This window comes from Diadema antillarum, unplaced genomic scaffold (assembly GCF_040938485.1).
Source record: "Diadema antillarum isolate AM-2024a unplaced genomic scaffold, OU_Dant_1.0 seq00000400_RagTag, whole genome shotgun sequence".
In the NCBI taxonomy this organism is placed as follows: Eukaryota; Metazoa; Echinodermata; class Echinoidea; order Diadematoida; family Diadematidae; genus Diadema; species Diadema antillarum.
Genome location: NW_027271391.1, coordinates 2,178,850 through 2,205,316, shown reverse-complemented (window position 1 = coordinate 2,205,316; position 26,467 = coordinate 2,178,850). Strand labels below are relative to the sequence as shown.

The following is a 26,467-nucleotide window of genomic DNA, read 5'->3' as shown; positions in this document are numbered from 1 at the left end:
GATCAAACGAGCCTGACGCATAAAGCAATCTTCCCGAAGTGTGGTCTTTCTACCTCTGCCAGGTACTCCCGTTATAACGAAGTCCCTCGGACCGGCAGTTTTCTTTCGTTATATCGAAATTTCGTTAAACCCGAACAAATAACAATTAAAAAGAAATAAAACGGATGATGCTGCAGCGTGAATTGTTACTTTGTTGTAACTGGGATTTCGTTATAACCGTGTTCGTTATAGCGAGAGTGCATTGTATACCGTTTGACGGCATACCCGAAAGCGTTCAGCAGTCTGAGCCATTGAAACCCTCTCCCCCCTTGAAGCACCGTTTGTCGGCGTTCCTCGTTGATGATAAACTCGGTTGTCTAATAATACCATGCATGAAGGAGTTGATCAGTTGTCTTGAATGAGAAAGTTAACAATATTCACATCTTTTTTATGCCGGAAAATCGATCACTGTTTAATGAATTAAAACAGAACACTGCAACAACAAAAAGAAAATACATTATTTTTCATCAAAAATTCCACGGATTTCACAATGTTGGAGGACTTATGGCACGAGAGTGTATCATGCGAGAGATAACTGTATAAAAAAAGTTGTCACTGAATTATTTCAACATCGTAGATAGAATATGAAAACATAATGCCAGACTGAATCGAATATCTTTTCTGTTGACATCGCTTTCGTTCATATGAAATTAAATCAAATGCTATACTTTTTTTGTGCAGAATTACTCAATGAATCTGAGGGACAAAGGTATGGCATTTATTTTGAACAACAACAACTTTGTGGACCGACGAAAGAGGAAGGGATCAGAAGTTGACGTAATAAATGTAACTCACGTCTTCCGAGAAATCGGCTACAAGATCGTAGTCGTTCAGGACCTCACTGCACACGTAAGTCTGTCAAGATTGAAAAAGATCCATTTTCTGCTGAAAACTAAAGGATAAAAAATGTCAGTCAGAATTTCCTATAATTTAACAGGATAAAACATCACTGCTATCACACAACTATTTCAGATTCAGTCGTACTGGTATTCTGAATAGTGATATTCATTGACGTGCGATATCAATGTCCTGTTGCCTATGTTCTGTTCCTGTTTTTCCATTTAGAATGTGGAAAAAGGATCAGAGACAGTCACGTACTCAAGCAGTAAATGTTATTATACTGAAAGCAATATGCGTGCATAATAGATTATGTTACAATTCGAGTTGCAAAATATAACTGATTAATGGATTGTAAAAATGATTACAACAACAACAACAACAACACAAACACCTGAATTAATTTTGTTAAAGCTAAAATTGTATTTACTGCCTGGATAAAACTAATATATCATATCATATATCATATCGTATCATATCATATCATATCATATCATATCATATCACATCATATCATATCATGTCATAGGAAGTCAGGGACGCACTCTCCTCACTGAAGACAAAGATTCGGCCATTTCACACCTCGGCCGTTCTCGTATTCATGAGCCACGGAGATCGCGAAGGGATTTCTGGGAAGGATGGGAACATCATCAGTGTGGAGGAAATAAAGGACATCTTTTCCGGGCGGAACTGTCCCCATTTAAGAGGAAAACCCAAAATATTTTTCTTCCAGGCTTGCAGAGGAGGTAATTGCAACCTGTGTTTTCAGTGTTTGATTTGAGCTATCTATTTAGTCAGCAGATAGATTCTTCTATTTTGTCTTAACTCATTGTTTGAGGAAATCGAATGGGTTATTCATAAGATACCACGCCTTTAAAGTTTCAGATTAAACATTACCCCATAAAATGCCACATAAAATCAACCATGTATTGCGCCCCAGAATAAATGAAACCGAGATTCTTTGCGAATGTCTGCTATGATAATAAAGATTTTGCTTTATGAGATGTGCATAAATGGAAAGATACGCTTCTCTTCTTTCATTTCATTCTTGCATTTGCACGACTCAATCTTCAAACTTGACGCGTGATTGAGTTAGAACAATGGACATGGATGATATCAAATTTTCATTCTCAAAACTTTCAAAGTCGCAAAATCCCACTCTGAGTGAGTTTTTATTCTAATTTGCTTTTGTTTTGTTTTTTAGGGGAGTCGAAACAGAAAAGGGGTACATCATTTTTTATCACACAACTTGCACTTCTGGTAATTCAAAGGTACAAGTGCAGGACATAACGTCCGTGTTTGGCTCGGAAGGATTTTAAATGGGGGTCACTCCCCCCCCCCCCCCCACCCCACCCCCACCCCTTTCTAACATTCCCGCCGCCCCTACTTCATCCAATATATCAAGCAACACTTTTTACAAGTTAGAAGTAATCCATGTAATCCATGTAAAGCGCATAGAGCAGTTTTCAATTGATTATGCGCTATACAAGTGCCAGTTTGTTATTATTATTATCCAATCATAACACATTTAATAAAGTCATGCATAAATAATGTTACGACTCTGAAAAATGAAAGCTTTTGTAATGGATTGACTTTGATTATGAACTTTTATTGCTTCATAATCATAATGCAGAAATGAACTTATTACAATTGTCAATGAGAGTTCAACTTCATTCAACATGACCGCCGTCTCTTTCGACACATGTCTGCGCCCCTGACCGCATGGCTCTCACTGCACAGTGAACCATTCCTCTATCTTGTTGGAGAGCGTCCACCGCTGTGACGATTCTGGCTGTGCTAAGAGATCCCCAAGATCACGAAGACAAGTAAAGAAAACCCGCGAGGAAGTCCCTGAGAAAGAACTCACAAAGGGTGAGGTCGGGACTTCGAGGAGGCCATTCAATGGGATTATTCATGGCGACGACCCTGTCTTGGAAGAGCTGATGCAGTCTGTCCCTCACGATCAGTCGACGGCATGGGCGTAAATCCCGGGGGGGATGGGGGGGATATATCCCCCCCCCCCCTGAAATGGAGGAGGGGGGGATGGCCTGTACAATCATCCCCCCCTGAAATTTGAGGGAAAAAATGGAGGAAGCAGAAATGTGCTTTTATCAATTTTGACATATTCTTATTGCATGACGTTCGTACGCCCGCCTTCAGAGAGGTAACAGAGCTGAACAGTATTCTATCTTGTTGGATAATGTATACATAATTTTCTGAAGCGCTCGCTCGCTTCGCTCGCTCGCGAAGAAAGTAATATCGACATAAGGTATGGTCCAGACGTTGACAACGTCAAAATTCAAATAGCATAGGCTTACATGTAAACATGCTATGACGCGAGCAACTCGGGACTATCTGCAAATTATATATACGAAAACAAACAAACAATAACAAAAACCATACCGCCATAATTGAGCCCCCCCCCCCCCCTCCATTTTCCTGAATCATTCCTGAAACGATAATGACTCTGATACCGGTACATCTATGGGCATACCCAGGGATGATCAGGGCGTCGAATCTATCTCGGGCGGGGGGGGGGGGGGGGGGGGGGGCAAAGAGGCATTTGCCCCACTTCTGCGGAAGTGTTGGGGCAGACAAATCACTTGTCCCCCAAGCAATTCCCGAGATGGACAAATCTCGAATTTTCTTTGTGGAAAATTGTCCAAATACCGCCAGAACTATGCACCAGATCGTTGAATTGCAATCATAAGCATGCAAAAGCTCCGCTACTGGATCCCTTTCGATAGACTTTGAACACTTTTGAGATTGACGTATTTCCTAGTATTTTATCAAAGAGCGTGCAGCAGATCTTTCACTTACAAAAGCTCCCTCATGCAGAGGCGTCGATGGGGGGGGGGGGGGATGGTACCCCATAAAAGTATTGGGGACAAACATATCATTTTGCTCCTCGTAACTCCCGAGATGTGGAAATGTTCTTACTTTTTTGATAGAAAACTGTCTAAACATTTCATCCAAAGATGGCTGAATTTCAATTCTGCAAAATAATACAAAATCTCCCTCGTGTAAGAGGGGGTTGGTCCTACCCCATGCCTCCTATACCCTCCCCGTTCAGTCCTTTCTACTAAATACACTTTAGATTAACATATTTTAAAATGTTTCATCTAAAGTGTGCACCAGGTCTGTTACTTCAGCTTAAACAAATGCAAAAGATCCGTGGGTGGAGATATCTAGATACCTTCAATTTGCGCCTCCCCCCCCCTTAATTTCCAAAGCGAAAAAAATAGCGACAAACGGCACTTTTTGGACTGTAAAATGTCAAAATTTCCAAGCTCGCTCGCTTCGCTCGCTCGCATTTAATCGTTATGCCATTCTCCTGATGTTGCTGCCAGTAACTGACAGCAGTTGCGCCCGTTGCGCCCCCCCCTTTAATTTCCAGAGCGAAAAAAATAGCTACAAACGGCACTTTTGGACTGTTAAATGTCAAAATTTCCAAGCTCGCTCGCTTCGCTCGCTCGCATTTAATCGTTATGCCATTCTCCTGATGTTGCTGCCAGTAACTGACAGCAGTTGCGCCCGTTGCGCCCCCTTAATTTCAAAGGCGAAAAAAATATAGCTACAAACGGCAGTTTTGTACTGTAAAATGTCAAAACTTTCAAGCTCGCTCGCTCGCATTTAATCGCAATGCTATTCTCCCGATGTTGCTGCCAGAAATTGCCCACAGTTGCACCCGGTGCGCCCCCTTAATTTCCAAAGCGAAAATATATAGCTACAAACGGTAGTTTTTGGACTTTAAAATGTCAAAATTTTCAAGCTCCCTCGCTTTAATTGCTCGCTCGTATTTAATGGTTATGCCATTCTCCTGATGTTGCTGCGCAGTAACTGCTAGCTGTTGCGCCCGGTGCGCTCCCCTTAATTTCCAAAGTGAAAAAATAAAGCTACAAACGGCAGTTTTGCGACTGTAAAATGTCAAAATTTTCAACTCGCTCGCTTCGCTCGCTCGCATTTAATCGTTATGCCGTTCTCCTGATGTTGCTGCCAGTAACTGACAGCAGTTGTGCCCGTTGCGCCCCCCTTAATTTCAAAGGCGAAAAAAATATAGCTACAAACGGCAGTTTTGTACTGTAAAATGTCAAAATTTTCAAGCTCGCTCGCTCGCATTTAATCGCAATGCTATTCTCCCGATGTTGCTGCCAGAAATTGCCCACAGTTGCACCCGGTGCGCCCCCTTAATTTCCAAAGCGAAAATATATAGCTACAAACGGTAGTTTTTGGACTTTAAAATGTCAAAATTTTCAAGACCCCTCGCTTTAATTGCTCGCTCGCATTTAATGGTTATGCCATTCTCCTGATGTTGCTGCGCAGTAACTGCTAGCTGTTGCGCCCGGTGCGCTCCCCTTAATTTCCAAAGCGAAAAAATAAAGCTACAAACGGTAGTTTCGCGACGGTAAAATGTCAAAATTTTCAACTCGCTCGCTTCGCTCGTTCGCATTTAATCGTTATGCTATTCCCCCGATGTTGCTGCCAGTAAATGCCCACAGTTGCACCCGGTGCGCCCCCTTAATATCCAAAGCGAAAATGTATAGCTACAAACGGTAGTTTTTGGACTGTTAAATGTCAAAATTTCCAAGCTCGCTCGCTTCGCTCGCTCGCATTTAATCGTTATGCCATTCTCCTGATGTTGCTGCCCGTAACTGACAGCAGTTGCGCCCGTTGCGCCCCCCTTAATTTCAAAGGCGAAAAAAAAATATAGCTACAAACGGCAGTTTTGTACTGTAAAATGTCAAAATTTTCAAGCTCGCTCGCTCGCATTTAATCGCAATGCTATTCTCCCGATGTTGCTGCCAGTAATTGCCCGCAGTTGCACCCGGTGCGCCCCCTTAATTTCCAAAGCGAAAATATATAGCTACAAACGGTAGTTTTTGGACTTTAAAATGTCAAAATTTTCAAGCTCCCTCGCTTTAATTGCTCGCTCGTATTTAATGGTTATGCCATTCTCCTGATGTTGCTGCGCAGTAACTGCTAGCTGTTGCGCCCGGTGCGCTCCCCTTAATTTCCAAAGTGAAAAAATAAAGCTACAAACGGCAGTTTTGCGACTGTAAAATGTCAAAATTTTCAACTCGCTCGCTTCGCTCGCTCGCATTTAATCGTTATGCCGTTCTCCTGATGTTGCTGCCAGTAACTGACAGCAGTTGTGCCCGTTGCGGCCCCCTTAATTTCAAAGGCGAAAAAAATATAGCTACAAACGGCAGTTTTGTACTGTAAAATGTCAAAATTTTCAAGCTCGCTCGCTCGCATTTAATCGCAATGCTATTCTCCCGATGTTGCTGCCAGTAATTGCCCACAGTTGCACCCGGTGCGCCCCCTTAATTTCCAAAGCGAAAATATATAGCTACAAACGGTAGTTTTTGGACTTTAAAATGTCAAAATTTTCAAGACCCCTCGCTTTAATTGCTCGCTCGCATTTAATCGTTATGCCATTCTCCTGATGTTGCTGCGCAGTAACTGCCAGCTGTTGCGCCCGGTGCGCTCCCCTTAATTTCCAAAGCGAAAAAATAAAGCTACAAACGGTAGTTTTGCGACGGTAAAATGTCAAAATTTTCAACTCGCTCGCTTCGCTCGTTCGCATTTAATCGTTATGCTATTCCCCCGATGTTGCTGCCAGTAAATGCCCACAGTTGCACCCGGTGCGCCCCCTTAATATCCAAAGCGAAAATGTATAGCTACAAACGGTAGTTTTTGGACTGTTAAATGTCAAAATTTCCAAGCTCGCTCGCTTCGCTCGCTCGCATTTAATCGTTATGCCATTCTCCTGATGTTGCTGCCCGTAACTGACAGCAGTTGCGCCCGTTGCGCCCCCCTTAATTTCAAAGACGAAAAAAATATAGCTACAAACGGCAGTTTTGTACTGTAAAATGTCAAAATTTTCAAGCTCGCTCGCTCGCATTTAATCGCAATGCTATTCTCCCGATGTTGCTGCCAGAAATTGCCCACAGTTGCACCCGGTGCGCCCCCTTAATTTCCAAAGCGAAAATATATAGCTACAAACGGTAGTTTTTGGACTTTAAAATGTCAAAATTTTCAAGCTCCCTCGCTTTAATTGCTCGCTCGTATTTAATGGTTATGCCATTCTCCTGATGTTGCTGCGCAGTAACTGCTAGCTGTTGCGCCCGGTGCGCTCCCCTTAATTTCCAAAGTGAAAAAATAAAGCTACAAACGGCAGTTTTGCGACTGTAAAATGTCAAAATTTTCAACTCGCTCGCTTCGCTCGCTCGCATTTAATCGTTATGCCGTTCTCCTGATGTTGCTGCCAGTAACTGACAGCAGTTGTGCCCGTTGCGCCCCCCTTAATTTCAAAGGCGAAAAAAATATAGCTACAAACAGCAGTTTTGTACTGTAAAATGTCAAAATTTTCAAGCTCGCTCGCTCGCATTTAATCGCAATGCTATTCTCCCGATGTTGCTGCCAGTAATTGCCCACAGTTGCACCCGGTGCGCCCCCTTAATTTCCAAAGCGAAAATATATAGCTACAAACGGTAGTTTTTGGACTTTAAAATGTCAAAATTTTCAAGACCCCTCGCTTTAATTGCTCGCTCGCATTTAATCGTTATGCCATTCTCCTGATGTTGCTGCGCAGTAACTGCCAGCTGTTGCGCCCGGTGCGCTCCCCTTAATTTCCAAAGCGAAAAAATAAAGCTACAAACGGTAGTTTTGCGACGGTAAAATGTCAAAATTTTCAAGCTCCCTCGCTTTAATTGCTCGCTCGCATTTAATCGTTATGCCATTCTCCTGATGTTCCTGCCAGTAACTGCCAGCAGTTGCGCCCGGTGCGCCCCCCTTAATTTCCAAAGCGAAAAAATAAAGCTACAAACGGTAGTTTTGCGACTGTAAAATGTCAAAATTTTCAAGCTCGCTCGCTTCGTGCGCTCGCATTTAATCGCTATGCTATTCCCCCGATGTTGCTGCCAGTAATCGCCAGCAGTTGGGCCCGGTGTGCCCCGCCCCCTTAATTTCCAAAGCGAATAAGTATAGCTACAAACGGCAGTTTTGTGGTTTTAGAATGTCACAATTTTCAAGCTCGTTCGCTTCGCTCGCTCGCATTTAATCGTTGTGCTATTCTCGTGATGTTGTCAGTAACTGGCAGCAGTTACGCTCATTGCGCCCCCCTTAATTTCCAAAGCAAAAAAATATAGCTACAAACGGCAATTTGGGGACTGTAAAATGTCGAAATTTCAAGCTCGCTCGCTCCGCTCGCTCGCATTTAATCGTTATGCCATTCTCCTGATGTTGCTGCCAGCAATTGCCAGCAGTCGCGCCCCGTGCGCCCCCTCCCCTCCTTCTTAATATCCAAAATATAGTTACAAACGGCAGTTTTGTGGTTTTAGAATGTCAAAATGTTCAAGCTCGTTCGCTTCGCTTGCTCGCATTTAATCGTTGTGCTATTCTCGTGATGTTGCCAGTAACTGGCAGCAGTTACGCTCATTGCGCCCCCCTTAATTTCCAAAGCAAAAAAATATAGCTAGGCCTACAAACGGCAATTTTGGGACTGTAAAATGTCGAAATTTCAAGCTCGCTCGCTCCGCTCGCTCGCATTTAATCGTTATGCCATTCTCCTGATGTTGCTGCCAGCAATTGCCAGCAGTTGCGCCCCCGCGCGCCCCCTCCCCTCCATCTTAATATCCAAAATATAGTTACAAACGGCAGTTTTGGGACTGTAAAATGTCAAAATTTTCAAGCTCGCTCGATTCGCTCGCTCGCATTTAATCGTTATGCCAATCTCCTGATGTTGCTACCGGTAATTGCCAGCAGTTGAGCCCGGTGCGCAACCCCCTTAATTTCGAAAGCGAAAAAATATAGCTACAAACGGCAGTTTTTGTACTGTAAAATGTCAAAATTTTCAACGCTCGCTCGCATTTAATTTTTATGCAATTCTCCTGATGTGGCTCCAAGTAATTTGTTGTTTCACACCGTCATTCTAAAAAACTTACAATGTTGCTCAATGACTGCGCTGTGGAATGTATGACATATCGTTATGTATTGTAGTCCCCATTAAGTCTGCAGACTGACAGCGCACGCACACACGCGCACACACACATACACACGCAAGCACGCATAAGCATACACACCCTCAAAATTACTTCTCCACGAGGTGCCCCCCCCCCCAATGTTTTGACCCACGGTACTCCACTCTGTGTGTGTGTGTGTGTGTGTGTGTGTGTGTGTGTGTTGAGGGGGGGGGGGGGGGCACCAAGCTTCTCCACCCCATCCCTCCCAAGGCTGCGCCGGTCCAGTTATGGGCTTGTAATCGTGGTAATGGTGACTATCGCCGATCATCCCCCCCCCCCCACTCCTCAGTACGGATTTACGCCGTTGGTCGACGGTGGGCGGGAGCCCCATCATGGATCCACCATAAGCGACGAAAGGCTTCATCTGCATCTCGTTCATACTCCCTTCCAAGACGAGGGACTATCTCTTCGTCGACCAGGTGTAGGTAGGCTTCTCTGCCAAGATTGCAGTTGGAAAAAAAAGACCTATCAGAGCTCCGTTGCCGCAGAGACTTTCTCTCGGCTTGCATTCCTTTCCTTTGAATGCAGGAGAATCGTGACGGGGAGAGTAAAGGCGGACGTTGTGACTGAAGACACGGCTGTCCATGAAAATGGACCGCTCGTCGCCAATCATGATATTTCCAGCAATATTGTTCTCCACGATTGAGAAGCCATCTAAAATACGGCAATCGACGCGCTGTGTCTCCAGAGCGGAACTGATGCCGACACAGCATCCTGTTAGGATATCATCTCATCTCTTGCCGAACAATGCGATGGACTGGAATATCGCCCGTCCATTCCTCCTCTTGGATACTTGGGGGTTCTCTTCGATGACACGCCTTCTGCTGCCACATTTTCTTCTCATCTGACAGTCCTTCTTCAACCAGATCGACCCTTCCTGAGATTGAGGCTTGTTCTTTCTTGCTGATATATACTTCCTAATGTTTCTCCAAAGCGAGACCACTCCGTTTAATACAATGAATACCATTTGCTGTGTGGTTACAGCATGGTCATGGTCAGGTAAACTTATGATCGTGTGCTTAATTTTCGACTCTATACACGAGCCATCTCGTACGTTCCACTTTAGCACCACATGTTTGTGTATATTCATCGAAGCTTATAGGTCATTGTTAGCCGCCAAGACGGAAAAGCTAAATGGCCCCTTCTTCAACTATCTACGTATCTGGGAAAAATTGAAGCGTATTTTCAAATCAATTTTCTCGAGCATACTTAGATTATTTTCTTACTCATGAGATGTCATATGAAAGGAAAATTATGGATATGGAGGCCATAATTTTCTTTCTGCAAAAAACAAATTGCCGAAAAAGCCCGAAAACTCACTCAAAATCGTAATATGCTCGTGCAAATGAAAATTTGGTAGCACCACTGTCCATTGTTCTAATTCCATCATGCAGACTTATGAACACTGAATTGCCTATCCCGTGAAACAAAAGAAACGTTCCATTCATGTACATCTCTCATTAGGCAATTCTATGATTATTATAGCAGAACTTCCAGTGAATCTCTGTTTCGTTTATTCTGGGACGCACTGCATAGTAAACAAAAATACTTTTTGATGAACGTCCTTGTTCAAGTTGAATTGGATAAGTAAAGTTGAATGCATCGAAGTCAGTGTTGATAGTTTCATTAAATTCGGGCAGAAATTATAAATTCATTTTTTAAGCTGTTCATGTAGTCACAAAATGGTGGCATCGGTAGGAAGCAACCGCTAAGATGCGACGGAGTGATCCGAGTATATAACTTCAATTTCATTGTCATGTTTGATTGATTTTATTAGATATATCAAAAATGAAGTTGAATATGGAATATTCTACTTCCAGAATTTCAGAAGATGAATATATCCAGAGGTTGTGAGCATAGACTGCTCTGAAGGTAAAATGAAAAAACTTTCCTATATCTAATTTCATTACGTCTATATACTGTGGTCGCCGTATTCGTTAAAACATCTGCGTTTGTTTTTTTTTCAATCCACCAACCAGGCTGTCAGAGGAATAACAACGATATTCGTTTTAATCTCATTGCTTCTTTCATAATCGTGCAATGTGAGAATAGGTGACTTGAAGCCACCAAAAGCGAGCTGACAGAAACCTGCATGATTTGCTTTTTCTTCAGATAAATTGACGACAAGTGCAACAGACAAAACAGTACAGCCGGTATCAGAGCCTGACAGGTGTACCAGAGGTGCTGGGTCGTTTAACCTAGTTGACATCGGAGATGAATCACGCAAGGGATCCAGTCGTGATCAGGCGGTGATTTCCCAACCTGTCGAGTTCGACAATGTTCCTGACAATGCGCACATGTTCATTGCTCATGCGACTTGCGAAGGTAAAGGAATAGACACGATTAAGGTACAGATTATATCCACATTATGTTAGTACATTTGTTGTAATCATGTCTTTATTGATAAGTAAAAACAAAGGACATGTTGACATATATACCAGATCCATGGTCCTATTCTGGACACATGGCAGGTAATGACACACTTACAAATACTTACAGTGAATAAATAACAAAATAGCTATATTTTCAACAGATTTGTGAGGTTGACAACAATTACACAAAATTGATTAATCACCGTACATTTTCCCACACAGTACACATGCACTGTATTACATTCCTGATAGCTGAAGTGTTAATTGTAGTGTACTATTTTTATATTTTCCTGGATACGTATTACATAATTTTGAGTGTTTAAGTGTCAATAACCAATGACTCATTTCGTTATTTTGTCCAGGATGCTCCATCTCATTTCTTACTGATCAAATGAATTTTGAATAAATCATCATTATGTCCGCGATATATTCATTTCCAAGTGTTCGCGTGTCAATCCAATTTCACTAATTTATGCACTTTTTGGATAAGTGCCAAATGTCATTCTAGTAAATCATTAAATTTATCCAATTAATATAATAATTCTACATAATTACTACATATTACAAAGTGCCTTTCATACTTACACATTACATTTCTAAGTGATTAACGTCCCCCCCCCCCCCGTTCTTTTCTTTTCTTGCATAGACTATGGTGAATGATGAAACTATTCCATATCTGCTAATTTCTTGATATAATGTAGTGGGACTTTGTTTGGATTTATATGTTTTGAGTAGGCTTTTCAGTCGTTTGTTTCCTATCTGTCCCCTTGCTCCTAGCCCGACCAAACGCTGTTAATACGCTGTGCGAACCGTACAGCGACTGGGCCGTGTATAGTTACCTTGCTCCGATCTCGATGGCAAGAAAGGAAGGCTCATAGCCCTTGCGTTTTAGTTCATTCAACAATACTTTGTATTTCTCCACTTTTCTTTCATGAGCGGCTTCAGTGTTAGCTCCGAATGGTACTGTCAATTCGACAATTAGGGTTTGTTTTACTCTTTCTAGTAAGACTACTATGTCTGGTCGTTGATTAGTTGTAACTACGTGGGGTGGAATCGTTCCGCCTGCCACTTTGCACCCATCTAGATCAGCGTATATGACATGACCAGTGGGAAGCGACTCTCTGATCGTACGGTAAATACAATAATGATCGTGATCAGACACTAATATCAGTCATTTCAATGGTAGCAACAACAAGTTCATTTTCCTACTTTGATGTGCACCGCTTTGACAAGAACTCTAAACTCGTCAACGTAATTGATTTTGTGGTTCTTAGTTATGCATGAGGTTATGAGCATTGCGACACATCTCATTGGTGAAGAAGACTTGAGGGGGAATTCAAATTGAATTGAAGCAAAGGGAAGCACAAACTTGACATTGACTATACTTCAAACAAATTTGAATTGTTCATTTGATCCTATATATATTATAATCACTGAACACAAAAACTTCCGACGTTCTAATATAGAAACTATTTTCTTATACCTGTCTCCTGATCCGTCTATAAGGCTATGTTGCACTGAGGGATAACGTCAACGGATCTTGGTTCATTCAGGCGTTGTGTGAGGAACTTCTCGCAGGGGCACATCTGTACGACCTTAGCACAATAATGACCAAGGTGAGACTGTCAGAGAGATGAGGTTTGAATAAAGTTAAACATTTACAAAATAGTGAATAAACATCATTCTCGTCTAACAATCCGCGATAAGTTGGCAAAGAGTAGGCATTGTCAAATTGCTCAAAATTTTTGCCCCCAAATCACTAATAAATTATCATCAGAGTAGCCCTTTTCTTGTGGTCATACTCAATGAATATTTGTCGTCAATTTTCAACTTGGCATGTGAGGATACTCTATGCAAGGCCCCATTCTAAATTTTCTTTCTTCTCTGATGGCCCAGCTAGCGGGTATCTAATATCAAATCATGCAGTTACCTGAGTGGGATAACCAAAAGAGAAAAAATCGAAAATTTGGTGGCCCGCCGTCAAGTTTTAGTGGCCCGCCGTCAAATTTTAGCGACCCCAGGCCATCGGAACGCCGCTAATGTTGATTGCCATCTTATGTTCCTCATTCACGGCACTATCCCATCTGTGAGTTTGTGGATTGCAACCAGTGGCGTATCTAGGCAAAACGGCGCCCGGGGCGAGCGCGAAAATTGCGCCCCTAATTTCTGAAAAAGTGTTCAACCCCAACCACATCCCGGTAGGGACTTTAAACAAAGTACACATCGTCGGCGTTTTCACGAACCGACGCTATTTCGTTTTTGAGCGAAAATGCAGTTCTGAGAAAATCGCGTTTAAAGATCTCACAAGTTTTAGACAACGTTTTCAATGACTTTTCCTGTCTTGTGTGTGAAAATTTTGACAGGGTGATGAGAGTGGAAGTTGTTCTTCCTATCCATAGTGTAATTTTAGTGTGAATTCAAAAATTTACGATATTTCTGTCTTCAAACTCACTGCGTCGGTTCGTAAATCCATCGTTTCTTGCGCGCACCATAGGTTATGTACTTAAGCGCGGGTCTCACGAACCGACGTAAGTTGTATTACGCCGGTTCGTGAGACCCGCGCTGTAGGGCCTGTACAATAGGTAACGTGCAATACGCGTGTATTTACGAACCGTCGCCATTTCATTTTCGTATGTGTTTACATACAAATACTATTAGGGCTATACCTGCTTATCAACAATAACCTTATTAATTGAAATTAATTGTCATGTAATGATTGTTGTGATGATTACAATACATTTAGTGATAATTAAGATGATAATACAAGCCAGTTTCTCTTAATTGTTCTAAAAAGAGTGTTGTCATTGTTTTCATCTTCATTTAGTACACGCATGTATTGTTATTATAGCTGTGGTTGATCGTTCCAAAGATTTCTTTGCCCCCCCCCCTTTTTGTGGATATATTATTATTTAACACTTTTGCATTTGGACATCTATCATTTGGTAATACATGTATTCGGTATACTGTGTTTCATATTTTTTACTTTTTACTGTTTTTTTTTTACTTAATTAACTTACTTTTTCATTTTTTCACATTATTTTTAATTCAAATTCAGTTCACTTCTTTCATAATAATTATGAATGTTTGTTCTAAGATGAAGGATACCGCTAAATCTTGGGAAAAAGACGTGCCAGTCAATAATAATTACTTGTATTTACTCATCTTTCATACTCATGCATGCACTCTGTTATTTCTTTCTCTGAAATAATATATTAATTTCTTTATTTCTTATTATTCCACATATTTGTGACATTTACTTTGTCACAATTTTTATCAGTGTCATTATTGTCATTTGGCTCGCATGCGAATTCACTCATAATTCCTCATTTTCCATCTTTCTCTTTCCTGCTCAACAGATTCTATGATAGCTGCACCTGATCATATAAAAACATAAACTCATCCTGCATGCACTCTTCGAAACTGATAAACTCCTAAAAATACATGAATATCGACACTATCAGAATTTCAAGCTTCATTTTAAATATATAATAATGGTCATGTTTTATTATGCCTTTTGCAGCAATATATTGAAGAGGTACATTATGTAATCGAAGAAACATAGGTCCTCAATAGAATATCAAATTTGAATTATTCAGAGATGAGTAATGACAATGGGAAGGATAACAATTGTGGAAGAGCTCCATAAATCAATACATATCTAATGGCAAATGGAGATGGAATCAAGATTCAAGAATATGTGTAATTCAAGTTCATTATTATATCAGATCTTGTGTGTTCACAAAAAGAGGAACACAGTTCGAACATGCACACCAAATCTTACATCGTACATTTACATCTATAGAGTGCGGACGGAACATATACAAGAGAAAGAATAACATTCTCAAATTAATATATCAAGCATAACTACATGTATGTATATGACCACACAAAGATGTTGCTGCATATGCATGAAGCTTGAGAGTGCTGCAACACCCATATGCTCAGATAAAAACTTGATGTATATCATACAAAAGAGAAGAGGTACTGCATGTACATGTAGTTACACTATTCACAGGACAGTAGAGAAAAAGCACGAGAGAGAGAGAGGGAAATGGGTGTCTAAAATAGGTCGATGTAAGGAGTGCCAAGCCAATTAAGTCTCTAATAGAAGTCATACATATATAAGGAAACAAATTAATCACAACATAAATGATCATGCTCATGTTAACCAATAATTAGCATCTAAAAATGTGTGTAGAAAGCCCATAATATCAGCCTTTCGCCCCGAAGGCTTGTTACATATGAGAAAAGAGAAATTTTGGCCGACCCCCCCCCCCCTCCCTGTGAATCCTTAATCCACCAGTACTATAAACACATTCTGAGAATGTGTTTTAGTACATGTACTAGCAAATTCACAAGAGGGTTGGGGAAATTCAGCCAAAATTGTGTGTGGCTAAAATAATTAAAAAGAAAGGTCATCAGCAAAACTACGGGGTGGATGCAGACGAATTTTCATGTGATGACTAAAAAATATGCAGCTAAAGGAAAAAAAAAGACGGCGGAGAGGGGCCAAGGCTAATTTGACTCCCCTCCCCCCCCCCCCACCAAAAAACAAACAAACAAACAAACACCACTGTTTTACAGCACCTTTAAAGGACTCTTAATTTTTTGTTTGTTAAAAACAAACGTCTCGAAGTAAAGAATTCCATATTGTAGGCGAAATGTAGACCGATACAGTGTATAAAGTGTACATCCCAAGCTATTAAAGAAAAAAAAAACAGATTACGAATATCATTTAAAGTAAGAATTTCAGTGTGTTTAATCATCTTTAGTTGAGCTGCAAATGACATGTACATATTTAATAAGAGCAGTAAACTTCGAAGCGCCCCCAAGCCCTTCTATACTTAATTTTTCATGTGTAAAGGTAGCGCCAGGGCACTCCGGTGGTCTAGTGGTTATGACGCTGGTCTAGTAATCCAGAGGTCGTGGTTCGAATCCTGCTTGGGCTGCCTGTGATTTTTTTTTTTCACAGCAGCCTACAAACTGCACACTGCAGTTGCGTGCGTTACTACGGATGGAGACATGTGAATAATCTATTATTTTAATATACGATGTTTGACATCCTTATTGCAATCACTTTCTTTAACTGTAAATTTAGAGACATAATGAATTATTATTAAAAGAAATCAAATTTCTGTATTTTGTTGTGAGTTTGCATGGGAACATACACGTATCATAATTTACAATTTTAGTTAGATAAAGAACATCTTATAACAGAACTGTCTAGTGATGGTTGAATAATTATGTCAATTTGTTATAAGTCCTATCATTTACATGGAGTGCATGTTCCCATGTTTATAAGAATCATACGTGACACATTCAAAGTGGGTTGAAGACAACAAAATAATAAATAAAAGAATAAAGGAGAATAGAACTTAATCTGATTACAGCATCATCTAAATATTGCCAATGTGCACTTAGAAATCTATCAAGATTTATCACAAGGTTATGATTACCACACAAAACCTTCAAGATTTATTATCATGAAATACATACCAATGAACACTTAAAAAAATCTAACATTCCATATCCACATGAAGCTTTCCTTGATATAAATGTCTCTCTGTAGTGTTATTAAAGTGTAGCAAAATTGTAATTACGACATCACAGAATGGAATGCCTTGTTTTCACCTTCAATCTTAGGATCTCCTTTCATGTTTCCACTTTACAATCACATTTCACTGTAGATATACCGTCCTTATGTTGTCGCCCTTCATCCCAATTTCTCCCTTCTATCCTATCTGTAGATTGTCTTCTTTCCTAAGCCATTGTATTCACATTCCTTGATGATCAGCACGATGCTGTACTTTTTTCTTCTTCTCTGAAACAGTCCAGCTCTTCGCTACTGCATGGCATCAGTCATCTGAAAGAAAAGACAGAAATTAAGAACTTTCAATTAAAATCAAACATCATGATACAAGATACAACTTTCATTTTGAGAAAAAGAAATCAGCCAACTAAACTGTAGTTGAAATTATTTTGCTCTATTTATATTAAACATAAAACAAAACGGTATACAGGATCAAAGAATGTCAAAAAAATACTGCTGTTTTTGATGCATATTCAAATTGTCTCGCCTTTTACATATTCTAATGATGCAAGATCTTATGTCTAGCACTTAGTAAGTCTCATGTAGAATTTAAATTATTATTCACATGAATAAATCTGCATGTCCTTGTAAACAAGGCATTGCTTTGAAAAAGCTGAATATTACTAATTGCATTTGGGAAAGAGTCTACGACAATCAAACTTGTTTATTATCAGAGACTTTAACATCTTAATTAGACCTAGACTCTACATTACCATTGTATTCACATCCGTTGGTGATGTACACGACCCTGTACTTTTCCTTTTCTTTTCTGAGACAGTCCAGTTCTTCGCTACTACATGGCACCAGTCATCTGAAAGAAAAGAAAGAAATTAAGAACTTTTGATTAAAATCAAACATCATGGCACAAGATACAACTTTAATTTTGAGAAGAAAAAAAAAATCAGCCAACAAAACTGAAGTTGAAATTATTTTGCTCTATTTATATTAAACATAACACAAAATGGTAGGCCTATGCAGGATCAAAGAATGTCAAAAAATGCTGCTGTTCGTATTTGATGCATATTCAAATTGTCTCTTCATTTACACATTTTACTGATGCAAGATATTATGTTTAGCACTTGGTATGTCTCATGTAGAAATTGAATTATCATTCACATGAATATAAATCTACATGTATTTGTAAACAAGGCATTGCATTGAAATAGCTGAATATTACTACATGTACCTGCATTTGGGAAACAGTCTATGACAATCAAACCTGTTTCTTATCAGAGACTGTAACATCTTAATTAGACCTAGACTCTACATTATCATTCAGCTTTTAAAGGTATTAACCATTCACCTATAAAACACTGGCATTGTCATGTGCATCGTATTTCTTTGATACTGCACATATTTTCATGAAGTCTGCACAAGAATGCAAATGAAACACGTCTGCTGTTTGGTATTTATGAGAAAAAAAAATCACTAACCCGGAAGTCCTTGGCCTTAGGAATAACACGTGGCGAGTTAGTAGGAATTAACGTTAAAATAGAATAAGAATAGATCTACTAAATAGGCCTTTGCCTCATGAATGTCTGGTCTGATTATAGACTAAGTGAAGTCTAGACCTTTCACTTTTAAGTTACCAGTGGTTCACAAAATTTATATTATAGATCTAGACTACATCTAGATCTAGACATCTAATACTATTAGATCTTGGCAACTTTTGTCTTTGTGACACGAAATTAACACGTCACGGATGATATTGCGGCGACATCCAACAGGATGACAGTACCACTATTACTGACTCAGTAAGTTGACATAGATAACTAACATCAACTTGTTAACGTACGTTAGAGATGGCACCATATACAATAACCGGTGACACTGACACTGACAGATCTAACGACTACGTTTAGACTAACGTTAAAGAGTTAGACTCGCCATCTCAGTAAGTCGGCCAAAGACAAAGTCAATACAGGGCTAAGTCAGTGTTACTGTTATGTTAGGCCTAACAAATGTTAACGGTTACTCGGTTAGGTTAGGTTTACCAGGACTCAAGAGTCCTGGTTAAATCAGTCGAGGGACATTTCTTAGAAGTCCTTCGATTCCAAGAATAAAAAGGGTGAAAGAACAAAGGGAAAAAAGGAAAGAAGAAAGGACAAAAGATTATGTATGGATGCTGTGGAAATCGACAGCGCTACTGTATCACTATCAATCACGCGTGAATATGTAAACGCCATTTGGTTGGGCCGCATTCACAAGTTTTAGGGAAAAAAAGCCCCACCGCTGTGCTTCAAAGGTACTCCACTCGAACTAACGTTAGACATAATGTCACATATCTACACACAGTACGGTACTAGGACTGAATTCACAAGTATACTATAACACTGCACTGTACAGGAAAGCCACCTAACCTGTAGAGTACTACTCGTAGTGTTTAGGTAGTATCACTAGACCACATATACTGTCATAGATGACATCTACACCAACGCTGCACACTGGCACTGGTCCGACGGTCCCTGACCAGGAAAAATCACTGTTGGACACTGACCAGTAACTTTTTCAGGAATGGACAAGTAAAAATTGGGGGAAAAAATGGGTGGACTCTACCTACTATTACCACTAGTCTAGATGTAGATCTAGAGCTAGACTATAGACTCTGTGTTAATTTGACTTGGTCTTAGACTTCAGCTGATCTTAGTTTTAGTAACTGGCATTACAAGTAAAGTCTTAACTTAGACTTAATAGTTAAACTTGAAAGTTAAAGTCTAACATGTCTAACTTTATTCTTTACTCTTCCTTTGAGTTTTACTTTTAGACTTTTTACTTTTTTTTTAGTTTAGTAGGCCTACTTTGTCAATCTCATGATTTCATTTTCAACTCAAGTCAAGGCATAGCCATGAGTGTCTTCGAGACTTTGACATCTTGCATGTCTTGCACACAGACGTTACGACTACAGTACTCAGTAGTCTCAGAAGTAACGACATAAGTTGAAAAGAAACTATAAATAATATGATTTGGGATCTAATTTGAAATTGGATGGCGTTTACAGACTAGGCTTCATAAGCATCACGCGATTGAATACATGGGACTACACTCTACCGCAATTAATGGTTATGGTAGTCCAACTGAAACTGTTATTTTGAGCATGATTTTAATAGGATTATAGCTTACCATTCACTTCACTCGTGGACAGTGGGCTGGCTTAGGTCGTCATTCATCTTTCAGATGGTTTGGTTCTCACTCTGAGATCTGGATTAGGGCCAAAACCTAATTCTAGGCCAGTAAGTTGAACAAAGCTCAAAATAATGCAACTGCGACGGTTCGTAAAACCCGCATTGCTCTTCACCCTAGCAATTCGGGTTTCACGAACCGGCGTATCTTTACTGCGTCGGTTCGTGAAACCCCTTTTTCTCAATTTCTCGATATTTCGAGTACCGTCGTTTTTTTCTTTCTTTGATAAAATTAAGAATAATTAATTTTGTGATCTAAAATTTTGGGATTTGGTAGAGTTTTGAAAGCACTTTCATTTGGTACCAATATCTCGATTTTGAAAATTTTGACCAAAATCGAAATAGCGTCGGTTCGTGAAAACGCCGACGACATGATATGCTTTTTCAAGCACTTAAAAGGGGGTCTTTTGAGGGTGATATAAATGTAATGAATTTTGATAAATTATGGCGAGCGAGCGCAGCGAGCGAGCCTAAAATTTTATGTTTCAGCTTACAAAACATGGAATTCTCGTCATTTTTTTGCTCATCAAATCTTACAATTCTAATCAATAGTGACGGCCTTATAGATAAATTTATACCAACAAACTGAGGACTTAAAAAAATACTCTAAATTAGTATGCGCGAGTGAGCCGAAATTTGTATATTTCCGCGTCATCATCACGTTTTGTTCTTATCTTCTTTTTTTGATAAATTTTGGCGAGCGAGCACAGCGAGCGAGCCGAAATTTTTTGTATTTCAGCTTACAAAACATGGAATTCTTGTCATTTTTTTGCTTATTAAATCTTACAATTCCAATCAAGATATAGTGACGACCTTATAGATAACGATTTATACCAACAAACTGAGCACTTATAATACTCGAAATTAGTACGAGCGAGTGAGCCGAAACTTGTATATTTCCGCATCATCATTACGTTTTGTTCTTATCTTTTTTGATTTTTTTTGCGCCCCCCCCCCACGTATGTTCGAATCCGTTGGCGTCCTCTTTTGATCCAATCGGCGATCGCTTCAGAACGAATGAAATCGCAGCCGCTGCTCCGTGTAACAATTTTCCTGCTGAATATAAGATGACATGTGTGAACACAATAGACATTGTCATTTTGTCCGCGTCATCGTCACGTTTTGTTCTTATCTTCTTCTCTTTCTTTTTTTGGATAAATTTTGGCGAGTGTTTGGCGAGCGAGCGCAGCGAGCGAGCCGAAAATTTTTGTACTTCAGCTTACAAAACATGGAATTCTTGTCATTTTTTGCTTATTAAATCTCACAATTCTAATCAAGATATAGTGACGGCCTTATAGATAACGATTTATACCAACAAACTGTAGACTTAAAAAAAATACTCTAAATTGTACGAGCGAGTGAGCCGAAATTTGTATATTTCCGCGTCATCATTACGTTTTGTTCTTATCTTGCTTGATTTTTTTTCTGCCCCCCCCCCCCCATGTTCGAAACCGTTGGCGCCTTCTTTTGATCCAATCGGCGATAGCTTCAAAACGAAAGAAATTGCAGCCGCTGCTCCGTGAAACATATTGCCTGCAAGATATAAAATGACATGTGTGAACACAATAGACATTGTCATTTTACAGCGTCATAATCACGTTTTGTTCTTACCTTCTTTTTTTATATAAAGTTTGGCGAGCGAGCGCAGCGAGCGAGCCGAAAATTTTTGTATTTCAGCTGACAGAACATGGAATTCTTGTGTGAACACAATAAACATTGTCATTATGTCCGTGTGATCATCATGTTTTGTTTTTATCTTGTTTGATTTGGTTTTCTGCCCCCCCCCCCCGGCGAGTTTTTTTTTTTCTTCTTCTTCTTTTTTTCCTTTTTTCTTTTTTTCTTTTTTTCTTCTTCTTCTTCTTCGTTTTTTTTTTTCGTTTTTTGCGCCCCCAAGGAGTGGCGCCCGGGGCACGTGCCCCCCTTGCCCCCCCCCCCCCCCCTAGATACGCCACTGATTGCAACGTAATAATTTGCCTATCTTAAATTGGATCAGTCATTACCATGAAGCAATGTCTCGCACAAAGTATAACACGCAAAATTCCATTTCTGGTTACGTAACTTCAGGTGAGTGGGCGTGTCCAAAGACAGCGAGGTTGCGTACGCCAGGAGAAAGGAACGGTTATCACCTACCAGACGACGCAGACAATCAACCAGGGGATTGTGAAGAGGATATACTTCTTGCCCAAGTATCCTCCCGAAAGATTCACAGCAGTCTCCCGGTCCATGGAGGCGGCGACTAGGAACCATGTGGTGTGACAGCATCCATTCGTTTGACGTCATAAAGTCATCCAACGTGTCAACATCATACTGTGCGAAACTGAAGATTTACCTATAAACGAATCTTTTATTTCGAAATTTTCTTGTGTGTTGTGTGTTTTTGTCATTTCCATTCATTTGTTTCTTTCCATGGTCAGAATTTGTTAAACTTACAAGTATTCCATTTCTGCACAAAATTACTCCAATCATATCAGATCAGGTCCTACAGGAGTGGACTGGATAAAAGGAAGAAGGTGTGATGGATATTCCAATCACATGAAAGCTAGCCACCGAGAGAATACACCAACTCCAAAATCAATGTTGTGTTTATTTAAAAAGTGTTGAAAAATCAATGATAGACTGGAAAGACCGTCAGTGTAGAGATTGCTAAGCATTGACTGAAATTTCGCTTCCCTCAGGCGTGACTCATATACTGTGCTGAACAAGTTTAAAATTTGTAGATGGCGATTAGTTAGACCATAGCATTCACTGGAAGATAATCGGACAAAAAGATTGAAGATAACAAGCGCTCACGTAGTAAGAGTGATACATGTATTGAAAGACCTGCTTTCTGGTAATAAGGACAGGATGATGATTTTAGAAATTGTGCTGGCAATAAACGGCCTCACTATGGAAAGGCATAATGGCTATACTGAAGCTCAAATTTCGAATTGTTTTTCAGTTGTTGGCATATCAGGCAATATTTCTAGTTGCCAAGTGAACAGTTCAATCAGATCGACTGACGAAGGGAGAGTGAGGATAAGAGAGGCGATTTTCGTGTTCATGATAAACCTTTTTAAAATGTTCAAAGCTATTGCACCTCCTGAAGACTTTTATCGCAAAAGGGCCAAAATAACAAAGAAATATCACTGCATTCTTTCACCATTACTCTTGAGTTTGACAAATCTCAACAAACGCATTGGAAATCTAAACATAAAAAAAAATATCCATCTCCAAGTGCACACGCAGACAGAAACACTTAAAAGTGAAAACATAGTTCTGGTGAGGGTTTGAGAACCCGTCTTGCACAATTTCATATATGCTTGCAATATATCGAAAGAGTCTAAGAAACTTACCTGGTTGACGCGATTTGCCGGGATGATGAGTTGTTTTGGAGTATTTTGAGATCAAAAATAGAATTCTGTATACATTGTACCGACTTTTATTCCGGGAGGATCCAGGCTAACTCAGTCACAGGGACAACTTGGCCCTATTGCAGACTGAGGTGAGTCCAAAGCAACGGCGTAATTCCGGGGAAAGATGATCGGCGATAGTCACCATTACATACAATCACGATTACAAGCCCATAACCGAACCGGTTATCGTTGGTGGTGGTGACATGAACAATCAATGTCGACCCTAAAGAAGACGTGTGTATGCGTCGAAAATTTGGTTTGAATAAACAGCACTGTTGGACTGAAATGCATTACTACCCTACTTCGTCATCTTATATATATATATATATATATATATATATATATATATATATATATGTCGTGACATTTTTTGATATGATTACAAATGTGGAGGGGACTACTAAAAACAGTGCATGTAAAATGTAGACCCCCTTCGGAATACAGACAGATATGATATCAAAGAAAAGGCAAAGTGTAATGACGAAAACATTGTACAAGGGCTGAAATAAATGAACCCTTGTATGGATATACGAATAATGTTACATAGTACAGGTTATGTACAAAGTGTTTATCGTGTGCATTTATATGCTATTAGAATTATGAATGAAACAGAAGATGACCATTCGAGTTTACGTATTAAAAATACTTCTAGAAAGCACTTTTAAAACCATAGACATTCAACTACCATGAAACCAATTTATCAAGAAACTTTTTTTAAGCTTATACTTAAAGCTCAAAATGTAAAGACATCTGATAATCATGATAAATTTCTATCATATTGTGTTCTATTTCACTCTAATTAATTTTCTTCTTGTGTCAGTTAAAAATAGATTAACTATGTCCTCTTTTAGCCGTTACTGATTTGCTACAACAATATCATAACGGGTTGCAAAACGATGCATTGATATAGCGTCTACGCAGTGTGTCATGTACGTTGGTCATGTATATTGTGTTCATGACATTTCTTGTGTTCTTTTCTTCGTACAACGTCTACATGTACGCTTAGTGACATTTTTTTTTAATTATGTACATGTATTAGTTTTCTCTTAGGGTTCACATTACCTCTTTTATAGCTTGAAGTTCCCCTTGTTGGTGGAATCATGTAAACTTTTAGCTATACATGTATATACACCTTTTTCTTGTAAATCCAAATGAAAACTATTGGTTTGTGTCTTTACACCTTCTCTTCAAGGGTTTGAGGCAGGTGCGGCGCAAGTCTGTGTATTACTTATTGGTAGTATGCCTGTGAGCTAGAGTGAACACATTAGCCCGTGACTGGTATAATTGTTAACCCATTCCATACTGAATTCTGAAATGCCCATAGACTTAATACGCAAGCTACCAGGTCCCAGTACGGAACGGGTTAAGAAAGAAGTAGCTTTCGCCTATGATTTTAAGTCGTTTGTTTAATTGAGATTTGGACGATCAGTAATGTTATTGGGTAATTATTATACACTGTAATCATTTTCTTTCATTATTTACTCATATTTACCAAGAAATGGCATGTGTATGTAAATTAGCTAGTAACACTGTAGGAGTGTTACGGACTTAACGGTGGTATACTGATTTTATCATCATAATATCCCTATGAATATACGGAGGTGAGTAAAATGTGAAGTCTTAGTTGCGAGAAAATAAAGGGCAGTTTTTCCGTCTCTGGCATTCAATTTGCCCTTGTTCTTTTTCATGTCTTCTGTTTTACTGAGTCGACTCCGTTCACACATTCTTCTTTTAGTTTTACCCTACACCATGAAAGGATTACATTCTCATATTCAGACCGAAGAAAAAAAAAAACCAAACAAACAATCAAACATAACACTTGAAAAAAAAAATTCAAGTTCCAAGGATATTCATCAAATGCCGTTTCCTGTAGATCCACAAATAGATATGAAATAAAATGTTGAATATATTCCTCATCACCTAAATAAGCTTCGATCAGTAAGAATCGTGTTGTCAATCAATGGTATGAAAAAGATGTGTTACTGTTACCTCAAAATCAGAGAAGTTTTTTTTTTCTCTCTCTCTCTCGCTCCATTTTTTCTCCAGCATTTTTTGAAAACATCTTTCGCGATTATAATTATTGTCACACTTGTCGGCAGATCAAGGGGAGGAAAGATGGAAGATGAGATGAAAGAACAAGGAATAACATAACAAGGGCAGAAGTGGGAAAATATGACAAGATAAAATGAAAAAAAAATATGAGAGAAAGATAAACATAAATAGAAGAATTAAGATTGACAACATCACAACGTACTCCGTGTTGACGTTTTGTTTATCTCACTTAGCTCTACAAGATAAAAACAAAATAAAATATCAATAAGATTGAGAAGTATCTATCTGGTATTTTGAATAATTCTGCTAAAATGGTTTCATTGATGACTGTCACAATTTTGTGAAGAAATTCTTCAGTCTGCCAATCATAGCCCCGTGGAACTGATGAAATCACAATCAAAATCAGATAAGAATGACGAAGAACTGATGGACGGACAAAGATTAACAGCAAGGAAGGAAAAGGAAGGAGCTACATATGCATCAACTATAGGACGCCAATCACCCGAAAATAGATAGGTCCTGCAAACAAGGGCTTTTCGTTGACAATGATTTATGGTTAGAGATTAAAACTCTTGTTCAATATCGAATAGTGATAAAGAATTGAATAGACTGCTTATAGCAAGAGGGCAAGAGAGACATTACAGTAATTCAGTGTTGGTGATTTCCCAAAACATAATTGTTGTACAACATTTTACTCTGGTGTTTCATGGACTAGGGAGCATGCATACAAATGTTAAACTATAGCTGAGTTCAATATAAAAAATAATATTGGAGTTGCCACGAAAGCTATATAGATAACTCAGAGTGAATGGAGACACTATTTTATACACATTTAATTGAAGAGCAGAATTATGGTAAAAGTAAAAACAAAGAGTTAAGAGTGTGGGAAAATAAAGATTACAAATAAGTATAAGGAATCTCCTCTTTTTGTCAACGTTTTTAGATGCAATGTTTATAAAGAATAGATCCTCCCTCCACTTTG

At 39.3% G+C, this 26,467-nt stretch overlaps 1 protein-coding gene across 1 annotated transcript in view; it reads left to right on the top strand.

Annotated features, from left to right (window-relative positions):
• LOC139732159 (caspase-6-like) overlaps window positions 1-22,297 on the top strand; it is a 37,724-nt gene extending 15,427 nt beyond the window's left edge. Inside the window, exons 3-8 of the mRNA XM_071643029.1 lie at window positions 721-888; window positions 1,406-1,622; window positions 2,617-2,748; window positions 11,013-11,225; window positions 12,779-12,888; window positions 22,106-22,297. Coding sequence (XP_071499130.1) covers window positions 721-888; window positions 1,406-1,622; window positions 2,617-2,748; window positions 11,013-11,225; window positions 12,779-12,888; window positions 22,106-22,297 — 1,032 coding nt within the window. The remainder of the gene's footprint in view (window positions 1-720; window positions 889-1,405; window positions 1,623-2,616; window positions 2,749-11,012; window positions 11,226-12,778; window positions 12,889-22,105) is intronic.
• The last annotated feature ends 4,170 nt before the right edge of the window (window positions 22,298-26,467 follow it).